Source organism: Monodon monoceros, unplaced genomic scaffold (assembly GCF_005190385.1).
Source record: "Monodon monoceros isolate NGI ecotype Baffin Bay Population unplaced genomic scaffold, NGI_Narwhal_1 Super_Scaffold_4, whole genome shotgun sequence".
Lineage (NCBI taxonomy): Eukaryota > Metazoa > Chordata > Mammalia > Artiodactyla > Monodontidae > Monodon > Monodon monoceros.
This window is the reverse complement of record NW_021703781.1, coordinates 20,372,521-20,400,197: the sequence shown is the minus strand read 5'-3', so window position 1 is coordinate 20,400,197 and position 27,677 is coordinate 20,372,521. Positions and strand designations below refer to the sequence as shown.

Below are 27,677 nucleotides of genomic sequence, written 5' to 3'. Positions count from 1 at the left end.
GCCCAGCCCGTGTGGACTCCAGCCATGCGGGACTTCCCACAATAGCCTCCAGGAGGGGAGACAGGGGCCCAGTGTCCCCTGGAAAGGCTGTGCCCAGCCTCTCAGGCAGGCAGTTCCGCCCCTTTGTGCTCGGCTTGCCCTCGCTCTTTGAAGGCTCAGAGGAGTCCCCACTGCCAGCAGGCCCATTCCCGCCCTTTGGGCCACAGAGAGTTTTCTGCAGGGAGGCCCACACCCAGGGCAGGAGGCCTGCAGAGGAGCAGGGAGTGTCCGCATGCCTCTGCTGCTGGGGCCTGCCCGCCACGCAGCTGGGACCCCAGCCTGCCCCAGCCCTCCCAGCCCCTCCCCACACCCGGGCCTCAGTTTCCCTTGGAGGAAACTGCTGACTTCCTTTCCTTACGGAGGACTCAACAAGACTGCTTCTGAATATAAATGTTTCAGACATTACATGAAATTCCTAAAAATCTTGTATGTTCTGGTATAATGTTATAAGTCATAATTCTAGTTATTACTTTAAAATGTATATCTCAGAAGTAACTAAATTTCCTTGTCAACTGCATTATTATGAACTTTCATCAAATCTTTAACCGTGGTCGTTTTTAAGTCTTTTGTCATTTACAGACAGTTCTGGGTATACTCTGTTGCTTTTGCAAAAATGTTCCTATGAAAGGGTTTCATCTTCAAGGAATTCATGGAAAAGACTCTGACAAGTACAGGTTTCTGGTAACTGACTATACTGCTGAACTGAATGAATAAGCATTTTCAGAACTCTAACGGAAAACTGAGGCATTCATAAAAGTGCTAACAAAAGATCAAGATGAAAAAAAAAATTAATTACATGGGACTGAGTGAACTGATGAGGATGATTATAATTTTTGTGACTTTATCTGAATAAAAAAAAAAAGAACTGCTTCTGGGAGGGACAGAATCCAACCAAAAGAGGTGGGAGAAGGATTCCTAAGGCTTCTGCTGAAACCTCCTTTCTTCTGGAGGGCAAAGTTGATTTTATTTTTTGAAAAACCAAGACCAAAACCCAAACCCAACAACCCCACTCCAAAAAAATAAATCCCACTGCTTTCGCTTCTTTAACCAACCCCTACTTTCAAACTGTGCAGTGTACAGTAGGACTTTTATTGACATCTCATCGTGACCCTCATTACTGCCATTACTGCTGATACTGCCACCATCAACCCCTGAAGCGCTGCTCAGGACTCAGGCGAGGGGCCTGGGGTAAATTGCACAGGATGCTCCTGGCTCAGGGGAACAGATACAGTCTCTGTCTCTGTCTCAAGTACTGTCAGCTGTGGAGTTTGTTAAACAACCTACTGCCAGACCCTACCCACGGGGATTCACATCAGGGTTTGGGGAAGGAGGTCAGCTTTGGTGTGTTTTAAAGTTCCGCCAGTGCCACTATGCAGCCTGCCCATCACCAGTCCAGGGACAGGCCTTTGAGGGTGTGCAGACATGAGAGAAGGAGGGGAGAGTCACTTAAAAAAGTTTAGTTACTATAGAACTTTTATCCCTATTTTGCTCCAAAAGGGGACACTCAGGCAGCTACAGAGGCACACAGATAGACACACATTATACAGCACAGCAGCAGGACAGAAGAGAGAGAAAGAAAAGCAAGGGCAGGGTGACGAAACAGAGCTGAGACTGGAGCTTATGGAAAACCTTCTGCCCGAAGGACTCTGCTCTGCCGTGGGGTGAACGCCAGATTTGGGGCTAAGCTTCCTAGAGGACAGTTCAACGTCCAGGAGACAAGACCCAACTCATCCCTCCTGGAAGCCCAAACATTCTGGTAGCCAAGGCTGGACAGGGACTTTCTAAGGGTCCTCATCACCAAGGCCTGCTGTATCAAAAGGCATTCTCAGCTCCATTCTTACAACAAAGATGGTAATGTGAGCTGATGCCAAGTCAGTTCGGTAAATGCCACCTCTGTGGGAGCTGAATCAGACTGAACTAAACGGGTCCCTAGCCCTGGCCTATGTGACCTGCCTCAGCTGACAGTGAAATATGGTACTCTATACAGATTGTATACACATGTGGCTCTGAATGCCAGCTCTGGGGCCAGACTGCCTGGGTTCAAGACCTGGCTCTGCTACTTACTAGCTGTGTGACCTTGGGAAAGTTATGCACCTTCTCTGGGCCTCTGCGTTCTCTTCCGTAAGAAGGGAAGAGTAAAAGTATAACCACTTCATAGGATTATTGTGAGAATTAACCGAATTAATAGATGTAAAGCTCTTTGGATACTGCTTAATAAATATTAGCTATTAATAAAAGTTGTAGACATGATACAGCCTCATTTTATCTCCACCACTGATGAGGGACGTCGTAATGGTTACAGTTGCTATTAACTGAATCTTGCACCAACTCTGTGAGGAGGATGTTATCCCCATTTTGCAGATCAGGACACCGAGACTCAGGTCACACAACTATTTAGCAGCAGAGGTGCTGTGGGCTTGCCCACTTTACTGTTTTGCCCCAACCAAAAACATGCCAGGCAGCCTGGGCAGGTGAAGACAAAGCTCCTGACCCTTGCGAGTAGGGGATGGGAGGGGACGGATGCTCCTAGCTGCTCTGTACAGGTGGGCACACATCACACTGAGCTATCCCCACTCTCAGCCAGGACCAGGGGTTGCAGCTCTGACTGAAGAGGAGTTAATCATTTCATCCTCTACTGACTGCTGCGAAACACCCAGCTCCAAGGCACACCCCCTGAGCAAATGCTGAGCAGACAGCTGGGTCTGGGTTGAGGGCAGTGGGCGGAGGACAGCTGACTGAGACGGCTTCACTGGCCTCCAGCAGTGGGACCTTAAATCAGCAACTAATCGCTGAGGGCTGCCTACTTTGTGCAAAGCCCCAGGCAAGACTCAGCCAAGGACTCAGAGACCAGTGACCTCCTATCCCTGCCACTGGGTTGTATGGGGTCAAATGGAGAGACGAGACGTTTAACGGCAATGGAGAGGAGGGCACACTGCACAATGTGTTTGAAACTGAGCCGTGGTTGGCAGATAGATTTTTATCTTGTGCATTGACTCTAATAGACTGGGAGCGGCAGCCTGGAGAGCTGTGTCGAGAAAGATTCTGAGGCCTAGGTAGACTCACGGGGCATGGGCTGAGTGATTAGTAATGCCTGCCGTGGTTCTCGGGTAAGAAAAGTCAGCACGTGCCCTGTCTATTTTCCTTCTCTGAGCTAGATGCTCGGCATGGCCAGGCAGTTCTGCAGGAAGTCGGAGCAGGGAGAGGGCCTATTTGGGGTCAGGGTGGTTTGGGAAGACTTTCCAGAGGGCACTGGGGCAAGTCTGGAATGATTAGGAATAAGGGGAAAAGGCATCTTTCTGAGGGTGTCAAATTTTGAAACTGTGCATAAGGCAGATGGCATACTGCTTCAGATGCTTTGACTTTTTCTCACCATCTTCTTATGAAGGCTGGCTACTTAATGAGGTCCTCAGTCTGGTTTGGAGCTACTTGCTAGGTTTAAGGCCTTTGGAGAAGCAATAAAACTTTAACAGCTCTTCCTAGTTTTATCTATGGTAAATATTGCTCTGTATTTTAAAAAATTAATTAGAGTCAGGAAATAGCTCTTTATCTTGAACCTCAACTCTTGCTAGCTGGGTAGCAGTTTCCTGGAACAGTGTTGAAAAGGATTCCGAAGCTGTGAAAAGTGTGCAGCAATCGATTAATAATGTCTGCTGAGGGCCAAGAAGTGGAGAGTGGAGTGTACACTTGCCTTGTCTTGGCCACCACTTGGCCAGACAATTACTACTGTCCAGAAAGGAGAAGGTGTGGTGTGGAGGAGAGGTGACTGATGGAGACAGAGGTCCTACCTCCAGCTACTCTGATACCTGGTATGCAGCTTTGGACCTGTTTTCTCATCAGTAGAGTGAGGGGACTGGACTCAAGGGTCTCTGAGGATCTTCCCTCTATTAATTCCCCATAAGACTAGTCATTTACTCATAGTGTGGAAAGAGGAGTAGTATTAGGATTGACTCAGTGGAGCGCTGGCTGCATCTAAGGGCACCTGGAACTAAGCTCTGTCCATTAACTGAGGTCCAGGCAGCTGTGATGTACACAGGACACTGTACACAGGCCCACACCCCACCATTCACACACTCTCCCTTTAAGAACCTGCTCCTGTCCTCAATCCTAGAGGACCCCATCCAGAGCCCCAATCTCTCAGCCACTGCTCTGATCCCTCCTCCAAATGCTCCTGGAAAGAGCGCAGTAAGGGGCTCCTGTACACACTCTATAAATGTAAAACATTCCCGTTACAATGGTTGCTATTGTTATTTTTAGGGATGAGGGAGTCTGCCTGGGGTTCCCTCAACATTTTAGCTTGGAAGTTTCAACCACTTCCTCGCCCAGGGGTTTCTTGGGGTGGAAAATGCCCTCAACACCCAAAGGACTGGATCACAGATAGTGAGATGGAGGTCCAGTGACATCAGTTTTCTCAGCTATAAAATGGGGTAATGAGAGTATCAATCCTTAGGGAAGTCGTGAGGAGTGAGAGAGATAATACATGTAGCACTGGGCCATTGTACATACCCTATAAATGCGGGACACTCCTATTACAGCTGCTGTTACTCTTGCTGTTGGGGATGGGGAGTCTGCCTGGCATCCCTCAACGTCCACCCTGAAGGAGGCTGCTGACACCCCTTGCTCCCCCTTGGCCTGCAAAATGGATCTGGCAAGTTTAAATTCCACCCTCTTCTCTATCACCGCACACCGTCTGCCCAGCCCTAGGTGACATCTGATTTCCTCCATTTGGGCCATTCCAGTTTCTTTTTTTACAGCAAGCAAATCAAGTAGCAGGCAGCTGGAGCGCTCATTAAGGGTCCCAGACCAGGAGAGAGGCGCTGATGGGGGAACAGCTGGAGCTGAGGCCTGGAAGCCACACTCCCAGCTCCCCTGAGCTGGCTTCCTGCCCCCATGCTCCTCTCCTGGCCCTGACCCACCCCTCCCAGTGGCTTAGCCACTCAGATCTGGGCCTGTGCTCACATCAGCCCCAGCTCACCTCATTCCAGCCTCTTCTCCCTACTGGGTACCCTCAGCCTGGCCTGCCAGCTCCCTCTTCCTCCTGTCTCACAGTCACAGCCTCTGCCCCCAGCATGCTGCTTTCCCCACTGGGATGAGTGGTGTGCATGTGCCCCTGGATTCCTGCCTCCAGGCCTTTGCCCAGGCTGTGTGCCTCCCCAGGATCGCTCTGCCCGATGCCCTGCCTCCATCCTTCAGGGAGTGGCCCCGGGCTCACCTGCTCCGGGATGCACTGCCTGCCCCGGGTCCCCAGGAGCTCTCCAGACCTTTACAGAGAAGGAATCTGAGGTGCAGGTGCAGGGCACAGCTTACCTAAGGCCACATGGCTGGCAAAGCCCAGCTGGAATCCTGGCACATGGGGTGCCTTTGTGCCCCTCGCAGGCACGAACCCTCTGCATGTCCATTTCACAGAATCATTCTGCAACAAAAGCATTCCCTCTCTCTCCTCTGCCAGGCCTTCTCACCCGGGGGTTTCCACTGGACCCAGTTCTCACTTCTCTCCTCACCCTTCCTCACCTTTGCCCTTTGCTCTGATCTGGGAGAACAGACCTAGGAAAGGAAAGGGTGGAGGAAGGGCCTCCAGTTGCTCCTGAACACCTTTGATGGCCCAGAAGCTGCCTGCTCCTAGCACGGCGTCATCCCGTAGACCTTTCTGCGGTGACGTGCATGTTCTATGGCTGCGCTGTCTATCTGGTGGCCACTAGCTACAGGTACCTTTGAAAGATGGCTAATGTGACCAAGTAACTACATTTTAGATTTTATTTAATTTAAATATAATGAGTGACTAATGGTTACCGTACTGGACAGGGCAGACCTTAGAGTGTCCCTTCCGGAGCCACTGGACTGCAGGCCCCGTCCAGGGGAGGCCTCCTGGGGTCATCACCATACAGACTAGACCACCTGCCCCCTCTACCCACAGGACCGCTCCCTCCCTCTGGTCCCAACGCCCTCTGCTACTGATCTCAGGTCCCACCACTGTGGCTGCCATTTCCATTCATTCCCCTGTCTCCACTAGTGCCCCTGACCAGGTCACAGTCCCCTCTGGCTGCACTAGCCTCTCGTTTGGCCCCCCTGCTCTGCCCTGCTCTTCCACTCATTCTGTGTACATCGTTGCCTTCCTCAAGACCCTTCCACGGCTCTCCAGTGCTCTTACAAAGAATGAACTGTCTCTAAGGCCCCTCTTGACCTAGGCTGCCTGTCTCTCTCCAGCCATATCTTCCACCACTCAGTTCCCCAAGGCAAACCCCTCCCTCTGGCTTTCAGAAGTTGTTCCCTTTGCCCTGTACTCATCCCCATTTGCCTGGAGAACTCCTATTCACCCTTTAAGTCTTCACTTGAAAATCACTTTCCCAGGAAGCCCCTGCCATCGGGTAGCTGCATCGTAATCCATTCCCCAGATCTCCTCTGCTTCCATTATCGTAGCTTTTTTCACACGACATGGTCACTGCCCATTCTCTTCTCTGTGTCCTATTTGCCTGTAAGTTCCAAAGGGCAGAAGTGTGCCCCCACAATGCCTGACCCACAGCTGGCTCTCAGGTTCAATTGCCGAATGAGTGGATGAGGATGAACAAAGGAAGGTGGCGGGCAGAGTGGGGAGGGCACTGGAGGCAGGGTCACTGGAAGCTTAGGTTCCAGTCCTGGATCTTGCCACATGACTCTGGGTAACCTACTGCCCCTCTCTGGGCCTTAGTTTCCCCATCTGTAAAATGGGGGTCTAGAAGTCAGTTGGAATTTGGAGAGGAGGACTCAGCCTGGCAGATAATAATAACACTGTCAGCCCCAAGGCCCTGAGAGTATGATGCTTGGCCTGGCTAAGTCTTAAGCAGAGGAAGCCAAGATCTGGGAAAGGGCTGGGCATGCCCTGGCCAGCAGGAGGGGCCAGGAAGGGGAGAGGATGCAGAGAGGAACTGAGCGGAACATCCAGGGTCAGATGTTTGTCCTTCAGCAGCCAGGGCCCCAGGGATCCCTGGGGCAGCCCTCACTGTCCTGACACCCTCCCCACCACCCAGCAGTCCCACGTGCACTGTCAACTAGCCGGCAAAGGCCGCGTGCCGGCACTGCTGAGTGCAGAGGCTTCCCTCGGAGTCCCGGGGGACCTTGGGTGGCCCGACAGAGCCCTCCAGCTTCCCTGAGGCCCGGTGGGACATGGGAATGAGCTGAAAGTAGCAGTCATGGGTGCACCTCTGGCATCAGTAAACTTGTCCTATGACCACCCTGTCTGCTCTGGCCCTCTGACCTCGCTCTCCGTGATCACCCTGGAGAGCTACTTTGGCAAGGAGCAGCCTTTGGCTGGTGGAGGCGCCCAAGAAGAGCCTGGCTGTGGGGAACTGGGGCACCATCGGCACCCACTGCAGTTAGTGCTGGGCTCTGATGCTTGCCGTCGTCACCACCGCTTCGATGGCAGATTGGAACTCAGAGGGGTTAGGGTATTTACCCCAAGTTGCACAGCTTCAGTAGCAGAGTGGGGACAAAAACCAGGCCTGCTGGGCTCCACCTCCTGCTTTTCACTGTTCCATACCACCTCCTACTAAGTCAGAGGTCCCCTCCCAGCTCTTCCCCTCGGAAACCGTCCACGGCCAGCCTGTTCCAAGAGTTCTTCTCAGACTGCTGTGGCCTTTACCTGTGGGTCCTCCCCTTCATCCGGGCCCTGGATCCCTGTGCTGTCCAGATTCTCAGAAGTCACCAGGCCTCACGGTCTCCTGGCCTAGCCTTTACTCTGGTGGCACTAATGAGACCATATGTCCCTACTTCCTGTGGTCTTTCCATGAAGTCCCGAGATTGCCCTGGCTAAGAGACACTAGTGGCTTCTAATACACTTGGGTTCAAGGACATTTTGGAAATGGGAGAAAGCTCAGCATCCTTTTCCCAGAAAGACACACCGACACAAAATGTTGGGGACCATTCCAGGGAACCAGGGACAAGAAACCCAGCTTCAGAACAAGAGGGTAAGCGCTTATTCATGCCCAAGGACAGCAGAACCAGAACGACCAACACCTGGGCCCTAGCGTTCTGGGCAGGGACCAGGACACCACCCCTTGCAAGGACTGCCTCCCTGTCCCCCTCAGCCCCTTGGATAACTCACTCCCTCTCTCTTCCCAAAGGAACATGGCAATAAAAGGCAGCACTGATCGTCGAGGGATAGATGGGGAGGGCCGCGGGGGCCCAGCAAGCCTCGCCCCCGGCCATCGGGCTCAAGTCCCACCGCGTGGGCGCTGGGCGGCTCTCTCAACACCCTGGCGGGGTGCCGGGAGGGAGAAGTGGCGCCTGGCCGCCTTTGCGCGCCTCCGCGCCTTGCCTTCCACCACCTGCCCCGCGCGCTTAGGGCGATTCCGCCGCGGAACGCGGGAGACGCCTGCCAGAGGCTGGAGCTGACGGGTCCCGCGCTAGCCGCCCGGGTCTTCCTGGCACCCTGCAGGACGGCGTCCATCCCTGCCCCCACCCCTCCCGCACACAACTGGTGCGAGGCCGGGACGCACGGCGCGGCGGAAAGAGCAAGAGCCCACGGGCACTGGCTGGTTCAGAGTTTGGAGGCTGCGCGAGGGGGCGCCGCGGGGAGGGATAAAAGGCAGCAACAAAGAGCACAGACCTCATCCAGCAGTTGGTTGACTCGTCCCAAAATAGCCGGCTCCATTTGCTGCTCCCCACGGTCTGCTTCCAGGCGCTGCACCCGGGCCTGCAGCTCGGCTGTCCGAAAGTGGGCGAGCAGGCTGAGCGCCAGCGAGCAGAGGGCCAGCGCCAGTAGCCCGCACGACCCCGGGCTCGGCAGCCGCGCGCAGCGCTCCGCCGGCGCCACCGCCAGCGCCACCGTCCCGGGCGTGTCCAGCTCCCCAGGGCCGCGGGCACCGGCGGCTGTCGCTTTGCGGGAGCGCTCTGCTACCATCCCCTCGCGTATTGAGAACCAATAAATAAATAAATAGAATAAATAAAGGCGAGAGCCGCTGTCCAAAGGCGCGATCCAAGCTGCGGGGCAGGGGGAAAGGGCTTGTGTCGCTGGAAAATGTCCCTATCCTTGGCTCCCGGCAAAGAGGATGGAAAAAATAGCAGCTGGAGGGGGAAAGCCGAAAAAACACAACCAGCAGTAATTGGGGTACACCCAGGTAAGAAGAAGAAGTTACTTCGAAGAACGTTCCAAGTCCAGGAAAGTTAGGGGAATCTGGCCGGCTCTCCTTTCCGCCCCGTCTTTCCCTTCAGGTATCTGCAGAGTCCTGGAGTTGGTTCTGCGCCGTCTGTCCTTCTTGGTGCCTCCCGTCTCCCGGGCGAGCCAGTTTCAGTCCCGGGGCGAAGGGGTGCACGTGGAGGGCCCCACGGGCAGAGGTGGGTCGTGGCCGCTGCCGAGGAGCGCTGGGGCCGATTCCGGCGCCTCTGTAACTTGACACACTGGCTGCGGCTGCACGGATCGGATGAGCAATCCGTGCTACTTCCCAAACTAATCTCTCCCGCCCCGCTCCCTTCTCCTCCTCCCCGCTCCTCCTCCACCTCCTGCAGGGCCGACGGCTAGGATTTGTTTATTTATGCAAACTCGCCCGGGGTGGGGGGCGTGGTCTGCAGCGCCCGCTGCCCCCACCCACCGGCCCTGGGAGCCCCTCTCCCGCGCTCCCTGTCCCCTTTGAAGCGACACTTGGGGTTATTTATAGACAGGAAGGGGGTGTGGAGTGGAGCTGGGGCTTCACTTCTCTCCCCTTCTCCGAATTCACACTGAGGGCCCTCTTTGCTTTCCTCATAAGTCATGGGTCCAGGCATCACTCTGCTTTCTAACAAGTTGGCAAAGCCAGCCTTTGGGATCCTCCAAGGAGCCCGGCTGAGTTACTGTCAGGCGTCTAGATGTGTCTTTATCTCCCGAGCAGGACTATCTGAATCCCTTCAGCTGCCATTGGGCATCCCTGTCCTGTCTCATCCTCTCTCTTCCTACCCAAACCAGCCCCACCTTGGTCTCCATACCTCCCACGTCCTGCAGCTGCCCCAGCGCCTTGGGTGGGGCTCATTTCTCCAACCGCATTTTTACTCCAGTGTGAAAAGTCAGCCCTCCAGCGGGGTAGCAGAACTGGTGCCCTTGTCTCTCTTTTAGGACTAAGACATAAGGTACAGGTGAATAAAAACTGAGCAGAGGCTTATTCCAGAGTATCCAATGGGCCAGGCAGTCCTGCCGCCTGCCAGTCCTCATGCCTCCTCTTCTTGTCTGCCATCGACCCGAGACCTGTTCCAGCCCTCCGCTGTCAGACCAGCCTGCCCCAAACATCACAGCCATTAAAGGTGAGCAGTTCTCTCCTCTGCTCCCTCCTGCTGTCATTTCCTATGCTCCAGTTGAGAACGCTGCCTGAAGGGCATTTTGTAGTTTCCTCTCTTCTCTTGTCACCTCTCCCATTTTAAGTAACATTTGTATCCCACGAGACTTTATCTCCTTGCACCTCTTGACATTCCTGCGAATGAGGTGATGGGACAGAGTTTATGGAGAAAGCCTGCTTCCCAGGAACAGTGCGGGGGCGGGGTAGGGCATAAAAGGCTGGTCCCTGAAATGTAAAACTGAGGTGGGTAGGGTGACAGGGGTGTTTCTGTGATTCCATTTTATAATAACAGGGTTGCCAATTTCACGTTTTATATATTGACCTGATCAGGCTTAATATATAATCCAGTATCACAGCACACCTCAGAGTGTGGCATATTTAATAGAGTAACATAGCAACATAGTACTTATATCATAAATAATAAATGTTACAACATTGCCTGCCAGGTCAGTTAGCCACTAGGGAGGACTACAGGGATAGAAAGTGATGCTGCGGAAAGGACTGGTGGCCAGGAGCTCTGGGTCAGCTCCAGCTCTAGCATTTCCTTGACATGGGACATTGGGTAAGCGTGCCTGTTTCCTTACCCTGTGAAGGATATCTCAATTGAGCTGTAGAGAGTAATCCTTGAGAGAACACAGTGGTGTTGATGACCACCAGGGGACGCCAGAGAATTTCTGCACTGAGAGGTACAAGCCCCGGGATTCAGGGACTTTGATTTGGCTCCACCTTCACATCCCCCCCCACACCCCCGTCAAGGGTAGCGGGAATGGAGGAATTAAACTAGGAGGGTAGTTTCATTCCTTCCTTATTCCACAAGCTGATCTTTTCCCTTTTAAGACTTTGGGACCCTCAGGAATGCTACGGCAGTGAAACCTAAAAGATTTGGGGCTACAGCATCCTCTGATTGGGAGCTGAAGGGGGAGGGTGCAGCAGTACTAGCCTGACCCTTGCATCAGAAGTGACATGTCTGGTGGCTTCCCTGCTGGCGCAGTGGTTAAGAGTCCACCTGCCAATGCAGGGGACACGGGTTCGAGCCCTGGTCCGGGAAGATCCCACATGCTGCGGAGCAACTAAGCCCGTGCGCCACAACTCCTGAGCCTGCGCTCTAGAGCCCGCGAGCCACAACTACTGAGCCTGCATGCCACAACTACTGAAGCCTGTGTGCCTAGAGCCCGTGCTCCGCAACAAGAGAGGCCACCGCAATGAGAAGCCCACGCACCACAAGAAGAGTAGTCCCCGCTCGCTGCAACTAGAGAAAGCCCGCACGCAGCAACGAAGACCCAACGCAGCCAAAAATAAATAATTAAAATAAATTTATAAAAAAAAAGAGAGAGAGAAAGAAATGACATGCCTGAACCCTGAGGCATCCAGGGGGCTCTGGGGTCACAGAAACTCAGGAATTCTCTGTCAATGTTGGATCAATGTTCTGTCAATGTTGGAGTTAACATCTCTAGAAAACAGAATTTCTTGCTTGTAGCAAGAAGATAGACTTTCAGTGCTAACCCAAAGAGTTTGACTTTAATCTGTGGTCATGATTCTACTCCTAGATAAAAACAGATACTCTTGGGTGCCAGAATGTAAAGCTAAGAAAAAATGTCCCTGCACACACAAGCTGTATTGTTCCTAAAGTATTTTCTGTGTTTTTCTGCTTCCACATATCTGCTCACGCTGGTCCCTCTGCCAGTGAAGTCCATCCTTCACTCACCTGTTCTCTGTACCTTAAAATCCTGCCAATCGCTCCAAGTTGAGTCCCTGTGGCTCTAGTGGGGTTGACCCCATACCTGGCTCTAGGGTATGTGAACTAACCTAACCAATTAGCATCTCCATCTCCCCTGGCTACAGTGATTGGGCCCAAGATGGGTATGTGGCCCAGTTCAGGCTAAGGAGAATCAGGCTGGAATGATTGAGAAGGGAATGCTATTTCTTTGCAAAGGGCTTTCTGAAAGAGTAACAACTACCGCAGTGGGCAACTTGCCTGTGTTCTTAAAGATCCTGCCTGAGAATGAAACCAACACAGGAGGCAAGCAGAGGCGGAGACACTGAGTCATGAAGACAGTATTTAAACCCTTGGATCAAACTGTGCCGAAACTCATCGACGCCTGCACTCTGCAATTACAGGACTCATTTTTGCTCAAGCCGGTGTGAGTTGGGTTTCTTCTCCTGCAAGTAAAAGAAGCCAGAGCCACAGAGAGGGCCTCACTCCATCTTACTGAGTCAGAATCTCTGTGGTGGGAGTAGGGGCACAGGGAAGCCCAGGTTCCCATCCTGCTTATGGAAGCTCCTCAAGGGACTCGGATGTACGTCCAAGGTCAGAAGGTCACTGCACTGCACACAGGACAGTGAGGGAACTTGTCCCTCCTGAGCTCGTTTCCATCTCTGATGATGACTTTCCCATGCAAACCCACAGCCCACATCTCCCAGCACTTCTCACCCGTGTCTCCAGCTGCCTCTGGCAGCTCTGTTCGGTGCTCTCCTCCCCCACCACCTCACCTCACAGTCAGCTTCCCCTGGCACTGCCTGGCTTTCATTCCCTTGGTCTGTGGCATAGGCATCGTCCTGAGGCTCAGGCTGGATGTTCACCTCTTCCCTCACCCTTACCCACTTTATCCAATAGGGATCACGTTCCGTAGATTCCACCTGCTTAGTTTCTTTCAGATATGTCCTTCCTTTTGGATTTCTCTGCTCTGCTGCCTGCCCCATGCCCAGTCCTCTAAACAGGTCCAACTCTCCCACACAGTAGCCCCAACTGGGAAACCTCACCCAAGGAGGCCTGGCCTGGGGATCTACCATAATCTCTCCCATACACTGCAGACTCCCTGTTCCTTATTTCTCTCCCAGGCTTTATGATCACGGGCATCACAGCCCTGCTTCTCAGCTCTGTTTTTGACTCCTGCATGTAGTGAGCAACAAGATAGGAGGAGCCTGGGCCCCTGGTGACTTTGCGGAGTTGAGGTGACAGACAAGCCTAGACTTTCACACGAGTGAAGTAACTTACTTCATTTGAGCCACTGTTATCCTAGTCTGTCTTGTGTAGGCTAAATCATGTCCTAACTGGGACCTGTGTCTCTTCCCTCCCCTAGGCTATGAGTTTCTGGAGATCAGGATGACCGTATTTATCTCTGTATGCTCAGTACTCAGAACAGTGTAGATGCCCAAGAAATGGTGGTTTGAATGAGTGAATGAGTGAATGAGCAAATGAATGAGCAAATGAATGAATGGATGGATGGATGGATTCTAGTTCTGGTTCTCTCTCAGCTCCATTAACCTGGGCATCTACTTCCTTTTTTGTAAGATTTAGAAACTGATGGGCAACGGAAGGCAAGGAGAACTGGGATGTATAAGGGTCTTCCTAACTCAAACATTCATCCATTCAGCAAATATTTATGGAGCACTTGCCAGGCCCTGTGCTGGTGCTGGGGACACAGTGGTGAACAAGGCAGACTAATGGTGGAGGCCGACAGGGATAAGAGCTACAATGCAGGACAGAGAGGGTGCTCGGGGGATGAGACCTGAAGGATGAGCAGAGTTAATCAGATAAAGGGGTGCAGGGAGGGCGCGCCAAACAGGGGAACCTACCTGTACAAAAGCCTGGAGGGGAGAAAGAGTGTGGTGTTTGGGGGAAATTGTCAGTGGTTCACTGAGGCTGAAATGTGGAGTGCGAAGGGACAGGGTGGGGGCTTCTGCTGAAGAGGTGGGCAGGGGCTGAGGAGGACAGAGGATTTGGACTTTGTCCTGAGGGCGAAGGGGAGCCACTGAAGAGGCTTTGCCCCTGTGCTGGGTGTCGGGAGGTACTGACCTGCACCAGATGGGGATCCCAAAGAGAATGAACCAAGGCCAGGCCTGGAGTAGAAATAAGGTGAGCAAGGCAGGCATTCTCTGGGGCTCAAGCTCTCAATCTCGCCCTTGTACAGGCTCTGAGATTAAATTAGTTTGCCCCAGGTTAGAGGACAGTAGCATGCAGTGTCTCTGAGGAGAGTGCACTGGGGTTTTGGGGGCCAGCCCGAGGCCCCTGCTTGGAGTTGCAGATAGGACATTTGGAAATGCCTTTTCCTGAGTCCCCACTTCCTTCCCACACAGCCACGCCAATCAGCTCACGGGCTGTGACTCTGCAGAGCTGAGGATGGGTGTCGAGGGGCAGGGGCTGCAGATGTGCGGGGGAGGGCCAGCCTGCCCAGGAGGCCCTGGGAGCCTTGTTAACTGGGGCCAAAACAAACTCTCTCATTAAGTAGAGAGCAGAGCCAAGTGCAGAGGCTACACTGATGAAAACGCTGGGGGACCCTGTTCACTTGGAGGAGTTTGGATACTTATGGTTTCAGGCCATGAATGATTGTGTGCACATGTGCTGGGGTGTGACACCCCCCCCCGCACCAGCTCCCTCAACCTAGGGTCTCACTGTGTGTACTTGCCTTTTTCTGCTCCTGTGCTTTGGTACATGAGATCATGCACATTTCTGCACACACGTACAAGGATGTACATGCAGGGGAGTGCAAATGCTGTGGGTGACCAGAGCTGCCCCACAGTACAACTGGGCTGTCTCCAAGCCACCCCCAGCGTGTGCATGGATGAGGATGTGCACCCGTACGTATATGTGCCCAGAATGGGTGGGTGCTGACCTACCCGTGTACAATCTGCTTTGGTCGAGATGTGTATACGAGAACGTGTGCATGCTTCTGAATGGTCAGGACCCCAACCGTGCCTAGGAGAGATAGTGCAGTAACCAGGACAGTATTTCAGGCATCTATAGCAGCATCACAGATGGCCCCAAGCCTTAGTTCCTTAAACAGAGTGATTTCTTATTTCTCACAATTCTGTGAGTTGATAGTGCTCAGTGGAGTGGTTCTTCTGTTCCAAGTAACATAGCTGAGGTCACACGTGAGGCTGTGTTGTGGAAGTTTGGCTGGGAGCTTGGCTGGGGTTGGAACATTCCAGATGGCCTCTCATCCCCATGGGGCCACTCTAGGTGGCCTCTCATCATCCCACACTCTATCCTGAGCTTCTTTATAGCATGGTGGCTGGCTTTCAAAGGGAGATTTCAAGTGCCAGTGGCAAGTGTTTATGATGCCTCTGCTTGTGTGACACTTGCTAATGTCTCGTTGGCCAAAACAAGTCACCTGGCCAAGCCCAGATTCTTGTCAGGGAGGGACCTACCTATGAACCTGGTTCCAGATGGAATCCACAGATGTAGCTGTCTACCCCAGCCTGAGAAGAATGCCTGGTAGGGTGGGCTAGTGGACCTGTCCATAGAATCACTTGACCCTAAAAAGTTGGATTTGGGGAATATTGTGGTTAGCAAAGGTCATGCCCAACTGTCCACTCTACTGCCCAGACCCTTCCCAGCTTTCTCCTGATGACCTCTTGCAGGAACAGCTGGAGGCTCCAAATAGCTCACATCCCTCTGGTCTCAGGTGGTTCAGGAATAATTCGGCACAAATCTCCTACCTGGCCTCATTTCATGGACAGCTCTGGAACCCATTTTCTGCTCACTTGGAGGCTGTTCTGAGTGGTTTCAGGTGCTGGCTCCACTGTTTACTAACTGTGTGATCTTGGGCAAATTGTGTAGCCTCTCTGCTCCTGTTTTTTTTATTTTATTTTATTTTATTTATTTATTTTTGGCTGTGTTGGGTCTTTGTTGCTGTGCGCGGGCTTTCTCTAGTTACGGCAAGCAGGGGCTACTCTTTGTTGCAGTGCACGGGCTTCTCATTGCGGTGGCTTCTCTTTGCAGAGCACGGGCTCTAGGCACTCAGGCTTCAGTAGTTGTGGCACACGGGCTCAGTAGTTGTGGCTTGTGGGCTCTAGAGCGCAGGCTCAATAGCTGTGGCGCACGGACTTAGTTGCTCCACAGCATGTGGGATCTTCCTGGACCAGGGATCAAACCTGTGTCCCCTGCATTGGCAGGTGGATTCTTAACCACTTCTGCACCTGCTTTTAAAATCTGAACTATGGGGAGAACAATTCCTATCTCCTAGGGCCGCTGTGAGTATTGGATGCAATAGTGCATGTTGAGTGCCATGTCGGTACTCAACACAGCCCATCACTGCCATGATCACAGCTGCAGAGACTGGGGACATACAGCAAAGACCATACAAGAGTTCACATCTCCTCCCAAACTCTGTGTTCCTGCAGCTGAGGGGAGGGATGGTGCAGGTCACTGATCCATCAGTTCAGTCAGTCCACACCTACTATTGAGCTCCTGGTGGGAACAAGACCCAGTGTCAGGTGCTCACAGAGCGTGCAGTCCCATGGGGCCTTTGTAGGAACCTATATGCACAGGAAAGAGAACAGCAGTTCCAGGCAGAATTAACTGAGGGCCAAACAAACAGGCAGATGAGTAGTGACTCGGGACTTGGAGAAGGAGAGAAAGGTGGAGACTTAGAGTTGGGTGAAGGTGCAGGCTGGCTTCCTGGTAGAGAAGTGAGTACTGAGCAGGGCCCTTGAGCATGGCAAGATCCAGACAGAGGAGGGGACTGGGATAATAGAGCAAAAGTTCCAAACTTTTGTGGTACATCCTTGCCAGGGATGCATCATGTGACCACCTGACCCCCAACAGCCCTAACCATCTGTCCCTTCCATTCCTCTCTTCTCAGGTGGCATGGTCTGGTCATGTTTGGCATACATACCAACACTCCCATTCCCACATCATCAGCAGACATCACTAATTAACTACAGAACACCACTCCTAACACACACACAAAAACACTCTGCTTAGGCTTCTCAAAGCAGGAAGCTATTATCAATCTATTGAGGTTAGCGCTTGGGGTGAAACCATTTTGCTGACTCAGGCTGAGCTAAAACAAAGCACCATCTTTGAAATCCAGAAGCGCTGAATCCTGGCCTCTCCATCTGCAAACTGTGTTCCTTTCAGTTAGTGTCTTCACCTCTCTGGATCTCAGCCTCCTGCCTGGGGCAAGAGAATATTAATTCCTACTCAGGGGAGTGCTGAGAGACTCAAATGAGACCATGTGTGCAAGACTCTAATAAAGCACAAAATCCAAAAGAGATGACGGTGATGGCCACGCTGCAGCCAGACATCAGAAGCCTCGAGCAAATGCATCCATTAAGGCCCCATTTGCAGCTTTTTGGAGGAAGAACAATCATTTCAGGAGTGAGAGTGAGACGTAGCCCCTCTGAGCTGTCAGCCCCTGGAAACAGGGCTTGGAATCTGGGCCTCAGCCTAGGGATGGTGGAAGGGCGCCCCAAGCATGTGCTTGGAGAAGAGGCCTAGGACTCAAGCTCTCCCTCACAGGGGGGAAGAGCTGTCAGAAAGGCAGGCAACTGTGGGTTAAGAGACAGATGTTTTTGGTTGCTGACAGATGGGTAATGAAGAGCACAATTAGTTTACTGAAGCAGATCCTTGTTTACCAGCATCTGGGAACTGCAAGTTATGGTGTTGTATCTCTGCGTGCTCTCCTGTCCCCAGCCTTCTGCCCACCCCCATCGCTGTGGAACTCTTTGTCTTGACCACGGAGCTCTGTCTCTAAGCCTCAACTTAGGAGTGGCTCTCCTGGATTGAAGTGGAGAGTATACCCCTTGCTCAGAAGGACCTTTATAAATCCCCCGAGCCTCCACTGGTATATGACTCCCGCAGAAACTGAGCGCAGACAGGTCAGAATGTGGTCCAAGGTCACACAGCATACTAGTGGCAGCGCTGGATCTGGGCCAGGTCTCTTCCCTACCAGGTATGGTACAGCCCCCAGGTTCAAGTTTGGCCCAGTGTCTGGACTGCAGCTGACGGCCAGTAAATCCAGAGGAGGCTTTGCCCTCCCCACAGAGCTTTGCTCCCTCTTGTTCCTTCACCAGCAGTAGCTGTGAAAGCAGAACTGCCTGGAACATTTGTTCCTGTAAACTTCATTACAAAGGCCTTCTTTTTCTTTCTCCTTTTCCTAAAGCCTGTTGCTTTGTTAAGGTCATTTCTAAAGTTGGGAGGGAAATGCCCTGTTTGTCTTTCCTATATGTCCCATCAGGAAATGAGGGCTCTTGCTTTCCCTGAGTGATCCATTCCTGACGCCAGCTCGCCAGTGACAGTTGGGTCTGCTGTAGATATATTAATCTGAGTCTTCCTTTGGCTTTATATGGCTCTCGGACAACATCTGGAAACAGATGTTTGCTTGGAGATGGAGCAGGGGCAGGAGGCCTGGATCCAAAAGCAAGCCCCACCCGCCAGAGAAGGGGGGCAGACGTGCTGAGGGCTCCTACAGGCGCAGGCCATGGGCTGCTGCGGGAATTTTGCACACTTGAAGGAATGGCGCCCTCTCTGGGCTAGGCACAGGCTGCTGCTACGCCGGGCCTGGCCAGGGATTAGGGTCAGTGCTGCAGAGGTGCTGGACTCTGTCCCCACAGCTCCCCTCTTTGCTCCATCCCATGGCCAAGGACTAGCAGTCCAGCTCCTTGAACATGTCAACTTTCTTGTTTTCCAGAGATGGAAAATTCCTGAAGGGCTGGAGACTTCATCAGATTCAAATTTGTTGAGGTTCCAAATGTGAAGTGCAGGGCTTGGCGCATTATAATCCTCAGGACGAGAGTGATGATGGTAGGAATGGTAGTGATGGTGCTGGTGGAGGTGGTGGTAGAGATGACGGGGTGGTCGTGTTAGGTGGGATAGGTCAATGTGGATACAAACTAGGTTATACACCTGCTCGCCACGTTTCCCCCAGTTGCCATGTCTGTGCTTGGCACATGACCAATCTGGGCTAATCATAAGAGCACACATTTCTAGCCATTGTGATTGGCCCAGAAGGTAACCAAGCTGAACCAACCAGGGAACTTCCCTGGGAGTTTTCAATCTGAGCTTCGGAGATGAAAATTCTTTTGCTTTTGGGTCACTGAGCAGCCAGGATGTAAATCCCTGGCTCACATGGACAGGTGTCTGTCTACAGAAGAAACTTAAATGAACAGCAGAGAGAAGCGGAGATAAGAGATGGAGCATCCTTTTGGTGTTTGAGTCCCTTGGGAACAATCATCCCTAGGAAGGTCTTGACCTTTCCAGTTAAGCTAGTTGACTTGGGTTTCTGTCACTTGCTACCGAAGGGTTCTGACTGACCCTGAGCAGAAGGTGATCATGGAAGTATAAAGACGATCATGTGAGAGGGAGCCTAACGGTGATAAATGAAAATGAAGACGGCAAAGACAACATCAGTGATGGAGGTGGTTATGGTGATGCAATGGTGCTGCCAAAAATGGAGGTGGTGGTGATGACGGTTCAGATTTGATGGTGACATTGATGGAAATGATATTGTGATGATGGCAGTAATCACGTAGATCGATCATGATAACGCTGCTGAAGATGCTGAGGCATTACCAACCTAATCTGGGTACATATCTTAGAAGCATAGGCCCAAAAGACGCAAGAGAGGATTATAAAAAAGGGTGGGAGGAAGAACAAACTCTTCCAGAATGTCAGATGCTGTCCTTTTCCTTAGCTAAATAAGTCCTAGCTGAACCTGGAGAGGAGGGTCCCAGAATGTACCCCCATAGAACTTCAGAGCCATGTTGGAACCTTCTGGAACAGAAAGACCCAGGGTCCCCAACCCCATCAGGTCCTTTTGGTCATTGCAAGTGCCTCCAGGGGTTCAGGCAAGAAGAACCTGAGGTGGGACAGCAAACGTAAAAAAGCACTGCGTCTCCTGTCTGACCATTTATACTTTGTTTATATCTGTGACTATTCATCGTGATCTACTTGGTGAAAATGAGTTACTTCTGGAGAATAATAGCAGCTAATTTCTGTTAAGCATTGACTGTGTGCCAGGGGCTGTTCTACGTGTTTTATATACCTCATCTCACATGATGAAATCACCACAGCCATAGGTATTTCTATTCCCCATTAAACAAAAGAGAAAACTCAGGGAGAAGAGGTTATATGAATCACCCAAAGTCACACCGTCAGAAAGGCAGGGTGGGAAGCCCGGCAGCCTGGTCACCGGGGCCCATCCCCTAACTCGTTACACCCCACTGGGAAATGTGCTCAGGGTGGAACCCCACCTCCAGCAACGCTTCCGATCCAGTGCCCTCCCTGGATGCCTCCTCTTTCACCCCCTTCTACCCAAGAAAGCATTTTCCAGAGGCAGGACCTGGGGCCAAATGGGGAGGAAGTGAACTGCTGTGGGTCCCATGGAAGAGGCCACCTGCTTTAGGGAGCTGCCTGGTCCTGCTGCCCCCGCTGGGGAGAGCTGACTGAAGAGAGCTGGGTTGCTGGGAAGCGCCTGCCTCTTCCTTGGGGTTCAGTTCCTTTTCCCCAACAGAGGGCTCCTGCCTGCAGTAGTGAGCACACAGCTCTCCGTTTCTGATTCAGGCAGAAGACTGTCAGTGTGGCGCTGGGGTCAGACAAACCTGTGTGTAATTCTTACTTCACCACTTTGGGCTGGTAACTACTTCTCTGAGACTTGATTTTCTCCCTTGTAAAGTGCAGATGAGAATTCCTACTTCCCAGGGTTACGGGGAGCATTCAGTGTATAAAGCACACAGCCCAGTGCCTGGGACCCAGTAAGCGCTCAACGAATGTCAGCCAGTGGTTATAACGTTCTTGCTACTGTAATCCCTGGGCTTCAGTCCTCTTTGTCATTCTCCTTCTCGTCCATGAGCAAGATCCCTGCTCTGCTACAAGGCAAGGAGAGAGGCCTAGGAGGGAGGAACCCAGGGCTAAAGAAACCCAGATCCGCCTCTAATACAGGAGGGTCAGCACTGGTCTCCTGGGCCGCCTCCCTCCCCCAGGAGTTATAGATCCCTGTGGCTGGGTTTCTAAAAATAAACACATGCCATTTCCATAATGGAAAATTTGCCTTAAGAAAAAAGAAGGAAAGTAAGTGAAACATTCCCTTGTCATCTCCCTTGGCCAAAGAGAACTAAGAAAGATAAATGAAGCCTTTTACACAGACGTGGGAGGTTCCAGCTCTGGGCTCCACCCTGACGTGGTTCTGGTTTTGTTGGAGGCTCCCAAGGCTTCAGGAGCACCCATCCCAGTGCCCCTGGGAGGCCAAGGGGGGAGGGGGGTGGTTAACAGAGGGAATGTGGTCTTTGGGAGGGGAGTCCCGCTCCCTCCTCTTGGTGGTGCCCCCTGCAGGCAGCCAGCACCACGGGGGCCCGCGAACCATTATCTACAGCACACTGCATGTTGGTAACCCCACGCTGAGGAGGCGCCAGGTAAAAAGACGAGTCGGAGGTCACCCAGCAAGTAAAAGGCAGAGCCAGGACCAGAGGGAAGGCTTCAGACTCCTGGCCTGGGAACTTTTCTTCCATACCAGCCACTCTGCCCCGTCAAAAGCACATGCTGCAGAAGCCCTGACATGAATCTGTTGTTCTGGGATGTGGTGAGAAAAGCTGAGTCTGGAGTCAGCAGCCATGAGCTTTATCTGCCTGTTGTTTGCCTTCTGAGTAACCCAATAAGTCACTACACAGCTCCGAGTCTCCCTTGTCTGTTCTGCAGGAAGGAGTACTGAGGCTACCGCATGGGGTTTTGTGGGGTGGGGCACGAACCACCTAGCACATAGAAAGGACTCAAAACATATTTTCAAACTCAAATCACAAGAAACCATCATTGCTTCTCATGGAAAGATTTATGGGTATTAATTAACTTGGCTGTTCTAAATTTTCCTACTATGAGCATATATTCCTTCTCTAACAAGAAAAAAAATTCTGCGTTTAAATAAAACACAAACCCGTTGTCTGTGCTTTTCAACTCCATTTCCTTTCCACCACTATTACCAGGAACTATTACACCCAGGAAAAGAAGAATTGGGATCGGGCCTCTAATATCATACCACGTAGACAACCACCTACCTGACCTAGTGTCATTTGTTGGGTGGGATCCCCAAAGAGACAGACTTTGAGAAAGAGATTTGCGTGCAGGGGGTATACTGGGGAACCAGGGCAGTGGGACAGGGCAGAGGAAGAAGTTTAATTGCACGGCAGTAGTAAGGGGTCTCTGTCAACCCCATGGAAAGCCGGGAGTGGGGATGCCCGGCAGAGTTGCCCTGAATTGAAGGAGGATTGGTCTCTGTGCCTCCATTCTCTCTCCAGTCCTGGGATACAGGCTACCCCCCAGGGAGGGAGTATGATCTTGGGTGACGCTGTTCCCTTTAGCCAAGTGTGAGCCATCAGCAGCAACGCCCCTGTGGCTGGGGAACCAGTGCCTCTGTCCTGGAGGGGATCTGGGTGCTGCATCCCAGCATCCACTGCACCAAGGTTAAAAGCTAACCCTGCAGAAGGCAGACTCTTGATGAAAAGACACCAGTCCTTCTCTGAACTGTCAACTAAGCACACACCTGACTCCTTGCCATCACCTACGTGGCCACCCAGACAGGGAAATTCAAGAATCAGGCATTTCATGGAACTTCCCTGGCAGTCCAGTGGTTAGGACTTTGCCTTCCAATGTCGGGGGTGTGGGTTCGATCCCTGGTCGCAGAGCTGGGGTCCCACATGCCTTGTGGCCAAAAGGCCAAAAACAGAAACAATACTGTGACAAATTCAATAAAGACTTTGAAGATGGTCCTCATCAAAATTAAAAGAATCAGGCATTTCAGTGGTTGCATCTAAGCTCCTCCCTTCTCCTCCACCCCCATCTGAGTCCAGAGCTCCATCCACAGGGTGCCTGGAGGTGCAGGCACATAGCTGACCAGCGACGGAATTCTAACCCTCTTGCCAGGCCACAGAACCTTAAAAGAGCTCTGTATGTCGAGCATACTCCCAGATACCCAGGAACACTGGATCTCTAAAGGAATGTCTGTGAGGCACTCTGAGGGGAGCCACCCTCCACCTTTTATCTGTCATGACACTCGGAGTAGACAGCCTGTTTACAGCCACTTCCACAGGCTGCCCAGACTTGGAAGCAGCTCAAAAATGTTTAGAATGTTCTGGGTTGCAAGTAATAGAAAGTCTGATTCATACTGGCTGGAATAATAAAGTGAAGGTACTGACTCACGTTGAGTGAAAAGTCCATAGGCGGGTCTGGCTTAAGGTGATGTTTGATACAGAGTTGCAGCATCACTAAAGACTCAGTTTCTTTCTTCCTTCCCTCCCTCCCTCCTTCCTTTATCTCTCTCTCTTTCTTTCACTTTCTATTCCTCTCTCTCTCTCTCCCTCCCTCCCTCCATCCCCCACCCCTGCTTCTTCTGCTATGACACCCTCAGCCTCACGTCCTTTGTGGTCCCAAGATGGCTGCCCACAGTTCCCAGCGCTACATCCTTTCTCGTTTATATCCTGTCAAAGAGAAAGAGCATCTTACCCTAGCATTGCCAGCAAAAGTCCTGGTAATGAGGTTCATTCTAATTGGACTGGCTCGGGTCATGTGCTCACTCTGGACCAATCCCGGTGGGAAGGAGGAGGGAATGCGCTAACTAGTTTCACCCCTGGCGTGGAGTGAGTGTAGGGTCCACCCTCCTGAATCATTATCCTCACACAAAAAACAGGGTTATGAGGCTTCCCTGGTGGCACAGTGGTTGAGAGTCCGCCTGCCGATGCAGGGGACACAGGTTCGTGCCCCAGTCCGGGAAGATCCCACATGCCGCGGAGCGGCTGGGCCTGTGAGCCATGGCCGCTGAGCCTGCACGTCCGGAGCCTGTGCTCCGCAACGGGAGAGGCCACAACAGTGAGAGGCCCGCGTACCGCAAAAACAAAACAAACAAACAAAAAAACAGGGTTATGGGGAAGCGCAACCAGGTCCTGGGAGGCAACCAATAAATGTCCACATGGTTCATGGTGCTGTGGACCCCATAACCTCTTTATCAGTAAAAACACATTTAAATATTTTAATAGCACAAGAAGTTTTGTGATTCCTCATGTAGATGTAGGTGTTTCTAGGACCCTAACTGCACACCCATGTAGAATGGATTATGGGCTGCTGATAATGTGGTTTTCTCTTTAGTTGTGTGCTGGATACTTGTTTCTGTTACATCTTATGATCTCCTTATGCTCCTCATGGAACCAGCACCCCAGATTTCCTTGGGGGAACAATTTGTCCTTTTCACTCTGTGTCCATGTGATTTTGAATGGGACCATGCAACGTAGGTTGACCATGTGATCCAGGATTAGCCAATCAGTGCAGTTGCACCCTCTTGGCTTCAGTGATTGGTTCAGGGATAGACACATGACCCAATCTGTGCCAATGACAGCCAGGTCAAAACATTGTTTTCCATAATTAGGGGAGGAAAAGCTCCTCTTTTCTGCTGAGTTTGAGTCTGGGAGAGTGTAGCCTGGAGCTGACAATGGCCATCTAACCACAAGTTGGAGCCTGATTATGAAGACAATCAGAAAAGAATAGGACTGAGAAATGGACCAAGACTGCTTCCTAGTGACAATCTGAAACCCTGGAACATGCTGCACCTGAAGCCAGAGCTATGTTGGATTTTTCAGGAACATGTCCTAATAATTCTCTTTTTGTTCAAGCTCAGTGAAATGGGTTTTCTGTCACTGGCACCCCGATGTGTCCTAACAGAGTATGTGTTTGACTTAGCCCCAGCCCCACTCACCGTGGACTAAAAGCTCCTGATCCACCTTGAGCAGAACCCAGGCTTTCAACGAGGACACTATTTCCGTGTCAAATGCTTCTGCTCCGGGGTGTCGAAACATGGGGCCTGTTAAGAAGAAAAAACATTTGTCTACAGTGGGTCCAAGTCACAGTGTCAGGCCATCATTACTGTGATCATTACTGTGAAATGCTGGAGAAAGAGGTGCTCCAAAGGGAGAAGAGAAAGGCACCCTTACAGAGGCATCACAGGAGGCCTACAGGTCACTCCCCAGGGAAATGAAGCCTGGCTGGTGGGAATGTTTCCCAAGAGATCGTGCATGGCTTTGCTGCAAACTCCCACTCATGCCTTTCCTCAAATGGCTAAATAATCTGAAGAGCTTTGCCACGTATTTTTCATTCCACATCCATACTCTGCCCGCCTGTCCCAGGCAGCTAAGTTCAACCCGATTGAGACGTTCTTCTTGTGGAATTCAAGTCAACAGAATCCCATAACTCGTGGGACCGTGTGTCAACTCTCCCACTGTGTAGATTGATTTTGTCCAATTCAGTAGATACCACCGGGCATCTTCTCCTGCAAGGCCTGGGTTCGGCTGGGCCTTCAGTAAGCACTGATGTGAATTAGATGCAACCCTTGCTCCTCAAAGAACTCAGTTGGGAGAGGTAGGATGTGAAAAGGCAGGCTATTATACAGGCTAAAAGAAATAAGGGCAAGTGAGAGCTGGAGCCCTGTGTTTTGAGAATGTGCAGGAGAAGGCAGGGGGCAGGGGGAGACAGGCATGACAGGACTCACTGGGCCTGCCTTGGTGCTTACCCTTCAGCAGTGGGGGAACCCGACTCCAGAGAGAGAAGGGAGGCTTTCTGGGCCCAGGGAAGAGTGGAGAGAGACTTAGAATGATACAAGGCCACATGTTCATCTTTGCTGCTGCCTTCCTTAGGCCATGTCTCTGCATCTAAAGCTCATTGGGGTTTACGAAAACATCGTATCTAATGGATTAACTGTAGGAACTGAGCCTTCATGGTCACATTACGGCCTTCCCTCTTAACTAACTTCTTGCTTTTTTGGCCAGGACTTTCCTTTCTTTGAGCCAATCTGACAAGCTCAAAGCAAAGCCAAGAATTACGTCTTGGGCTTCCCTGGTGGCGCAGTGGTTAAGAATCCGCCTGCCAACGCAGGGGACACGAGTTCAAGCCCTGGTCCAGGAATATCCCACATGCCGCAGAGCAACTAAGCCCGCGTGCCACAACTACTGAAGCCCGCGCACCTAGAACCCATGCTCCGCAACAAGAGAAGCCACTGCAATGAGAAGCCCATGCACCGCAACCAAGAGTAGCCCCCACTCACCGCAACTAGAGAAAGCCCGCGTGCAGCAACAAAGACCCAATGCAGCAATAAATAAATATTAAAAAAAAAAAATTATGTCTTACGGCATCATGGTGGTTTCTAAATCACCTCCTACATGAGAACCCAATGGCACAAACTATAGCTGCAAACTTTACCTGTCGCGAATTGGCTGCATTAGATCATGAGCCGCTGGTTGTTGCCATTTCCACGTTGTAAGGGTTTGGTTTTTGAGTGCAAAGGATTTGAGAAGAGCAGAGGAATGAGTCAGTTTCCCAAAGAGGTGATGATGGTGGAGGATGGGAGCATGGGCTAAATGAAGATATGGGCCAGGAAGGAGAGAGGTGGGGAAGAGCGGGGGAGCAGATACAGGAGCTCTATCTGGAAGCATAGACACTGAATATTTACTGCTCTGTGGTTTGGAACCACCATTCAACCCCTCTGTGCTTCATTTAGGAAAGATAAAAATATTGGAACTTCTTAGAGTGGGTGACTCGCTCCTTTGCTCAGGGGTGTGCGGGGAGTGGAATTCCAGCCCACCATCTCAGGAATGACAGAAACAGAACCGTCCCCAGTCTTTGCTACTCTGTTTCTATTTCAAGGCCTTATTCTGCCACAGTAGTAGCGGTATAATCCCAGCCAATTTGGAGTCCTCTCCTTTTTAATTTCCCAGAAGCTTAAGTGGTATCCAGGCATCTGGTCTTCACTGTCATTTGTGATGTCCATCACTATGCCTGTCCTTGTTCATTGGTCCCTCAAGTTGCTGTGGAGATGGCCTTTGTCCCCTTGCAAGACCCTTGCCGGTCTCTCTCTCTCATCTGGTTCCGTGCCACTCTTGGGTCATTCCTGTTCTTTGGGGCCATCCTGGTGTGGGGGAACTTTCTGCAAATCTGAGGAGTGGAATCATTGCTCAAGTTTTCTTCTGAATTTTGCTGGTGTGAGCCCTTTATGCTGCCTCATGGACCAAGAATTTTCCACTCAAAACCAGGAGACTCCCTTCCCTGCCTTCCGAGACCACAGTCCTCCCCTGAGACAACAGCACAGGACAGAATTTGGGTGCGGGTGAGAGCAAAGGAGCAAAGTATGGAAGGGGGAAATACCAGAGAAGTAAAACATTAGTTAATATTTCAAAACACTAACCTGAGGTGTTGTCAAGGCTCCCCTGAAATTCAGAGAGGTTTAAGTGACCTATAAAGATAACGCCACACTAGTCACAGATCCAAAATGAGAATCTGGAACCTCTTTCTCCAGGCCAAAATGCGGGATTCGATCATGCTTAGGGATGGTGAGAAAACTTAAAAGACCACCAGTCTGACCGAACCATCCTGGGAGAGAAAGAACTGGAGAAGTTTCCAGCAATCACCCATAAGCATTAGGTGGTTGTGAGTTGCTGGCATTCATCTAAGTACTTTGGGCGCTCAGAAGAAAGCCACGGGGCCAGGTCACAGCTGAATCTTGAGGACCATTGTTTTCTTGAAGGAAATCTGGAGGAGAAGGTGGCTCTGAGGAGGGGTCAGAAAATCCTGCTATATGAGGGAGGGTGAAGAAACAGGGAAGATTTATTCTAGAG

General features: G+C 51.6%; 2 protein-coding genes across 24 annotated transcripts in view; both read right to left on the bottom strand.

Moving 5' to 3' along the window:
* COL13A1 (collagen type XIII alpha 1 chain) overlaps positions 1-24,874 on the bottom strand; it is a 159,555-nt gene extending 134,681 nt beyond the window's left edge. For 14 of the 23 annotated variants that reach the window (XM_029245666.1, XM_029245678.1, XM_029245684.1 and 11 more), the window contains exon 1: positions 8,618-9,459. In XM_029245666.1, coding sequence (XP_029101499.1) covers positions 8,618-8,911 — 294 coding nt within the window. In that variant the 5' untranslated portion in view covers positions 8,912-9,459. Of the gene's footprint in view, positions 1-8,617; positions 9,460-24,769 lie in introns of those variants that run through there. The other 9 variants (XM_029245682.1, XM_029245683.1, XM_029245685.1 and 6 more) reach the window with 5 other exon arrangements.
* Positions 24,806-27,677, bottom strand: part of FAM241B (family with sequence similarity 241 member B) — a 126,562-nt gene continuing 123,690 nt past the window's right edge. The window contains exon 5 of the transcript XR_003797074.1: positions 24,806-24,874. The gene's annotated coding sequence lies outside the window, so the exon portion shown is untranslated. The remainder of the gene's footprint in view (positions 24,875-27,677) is intronic.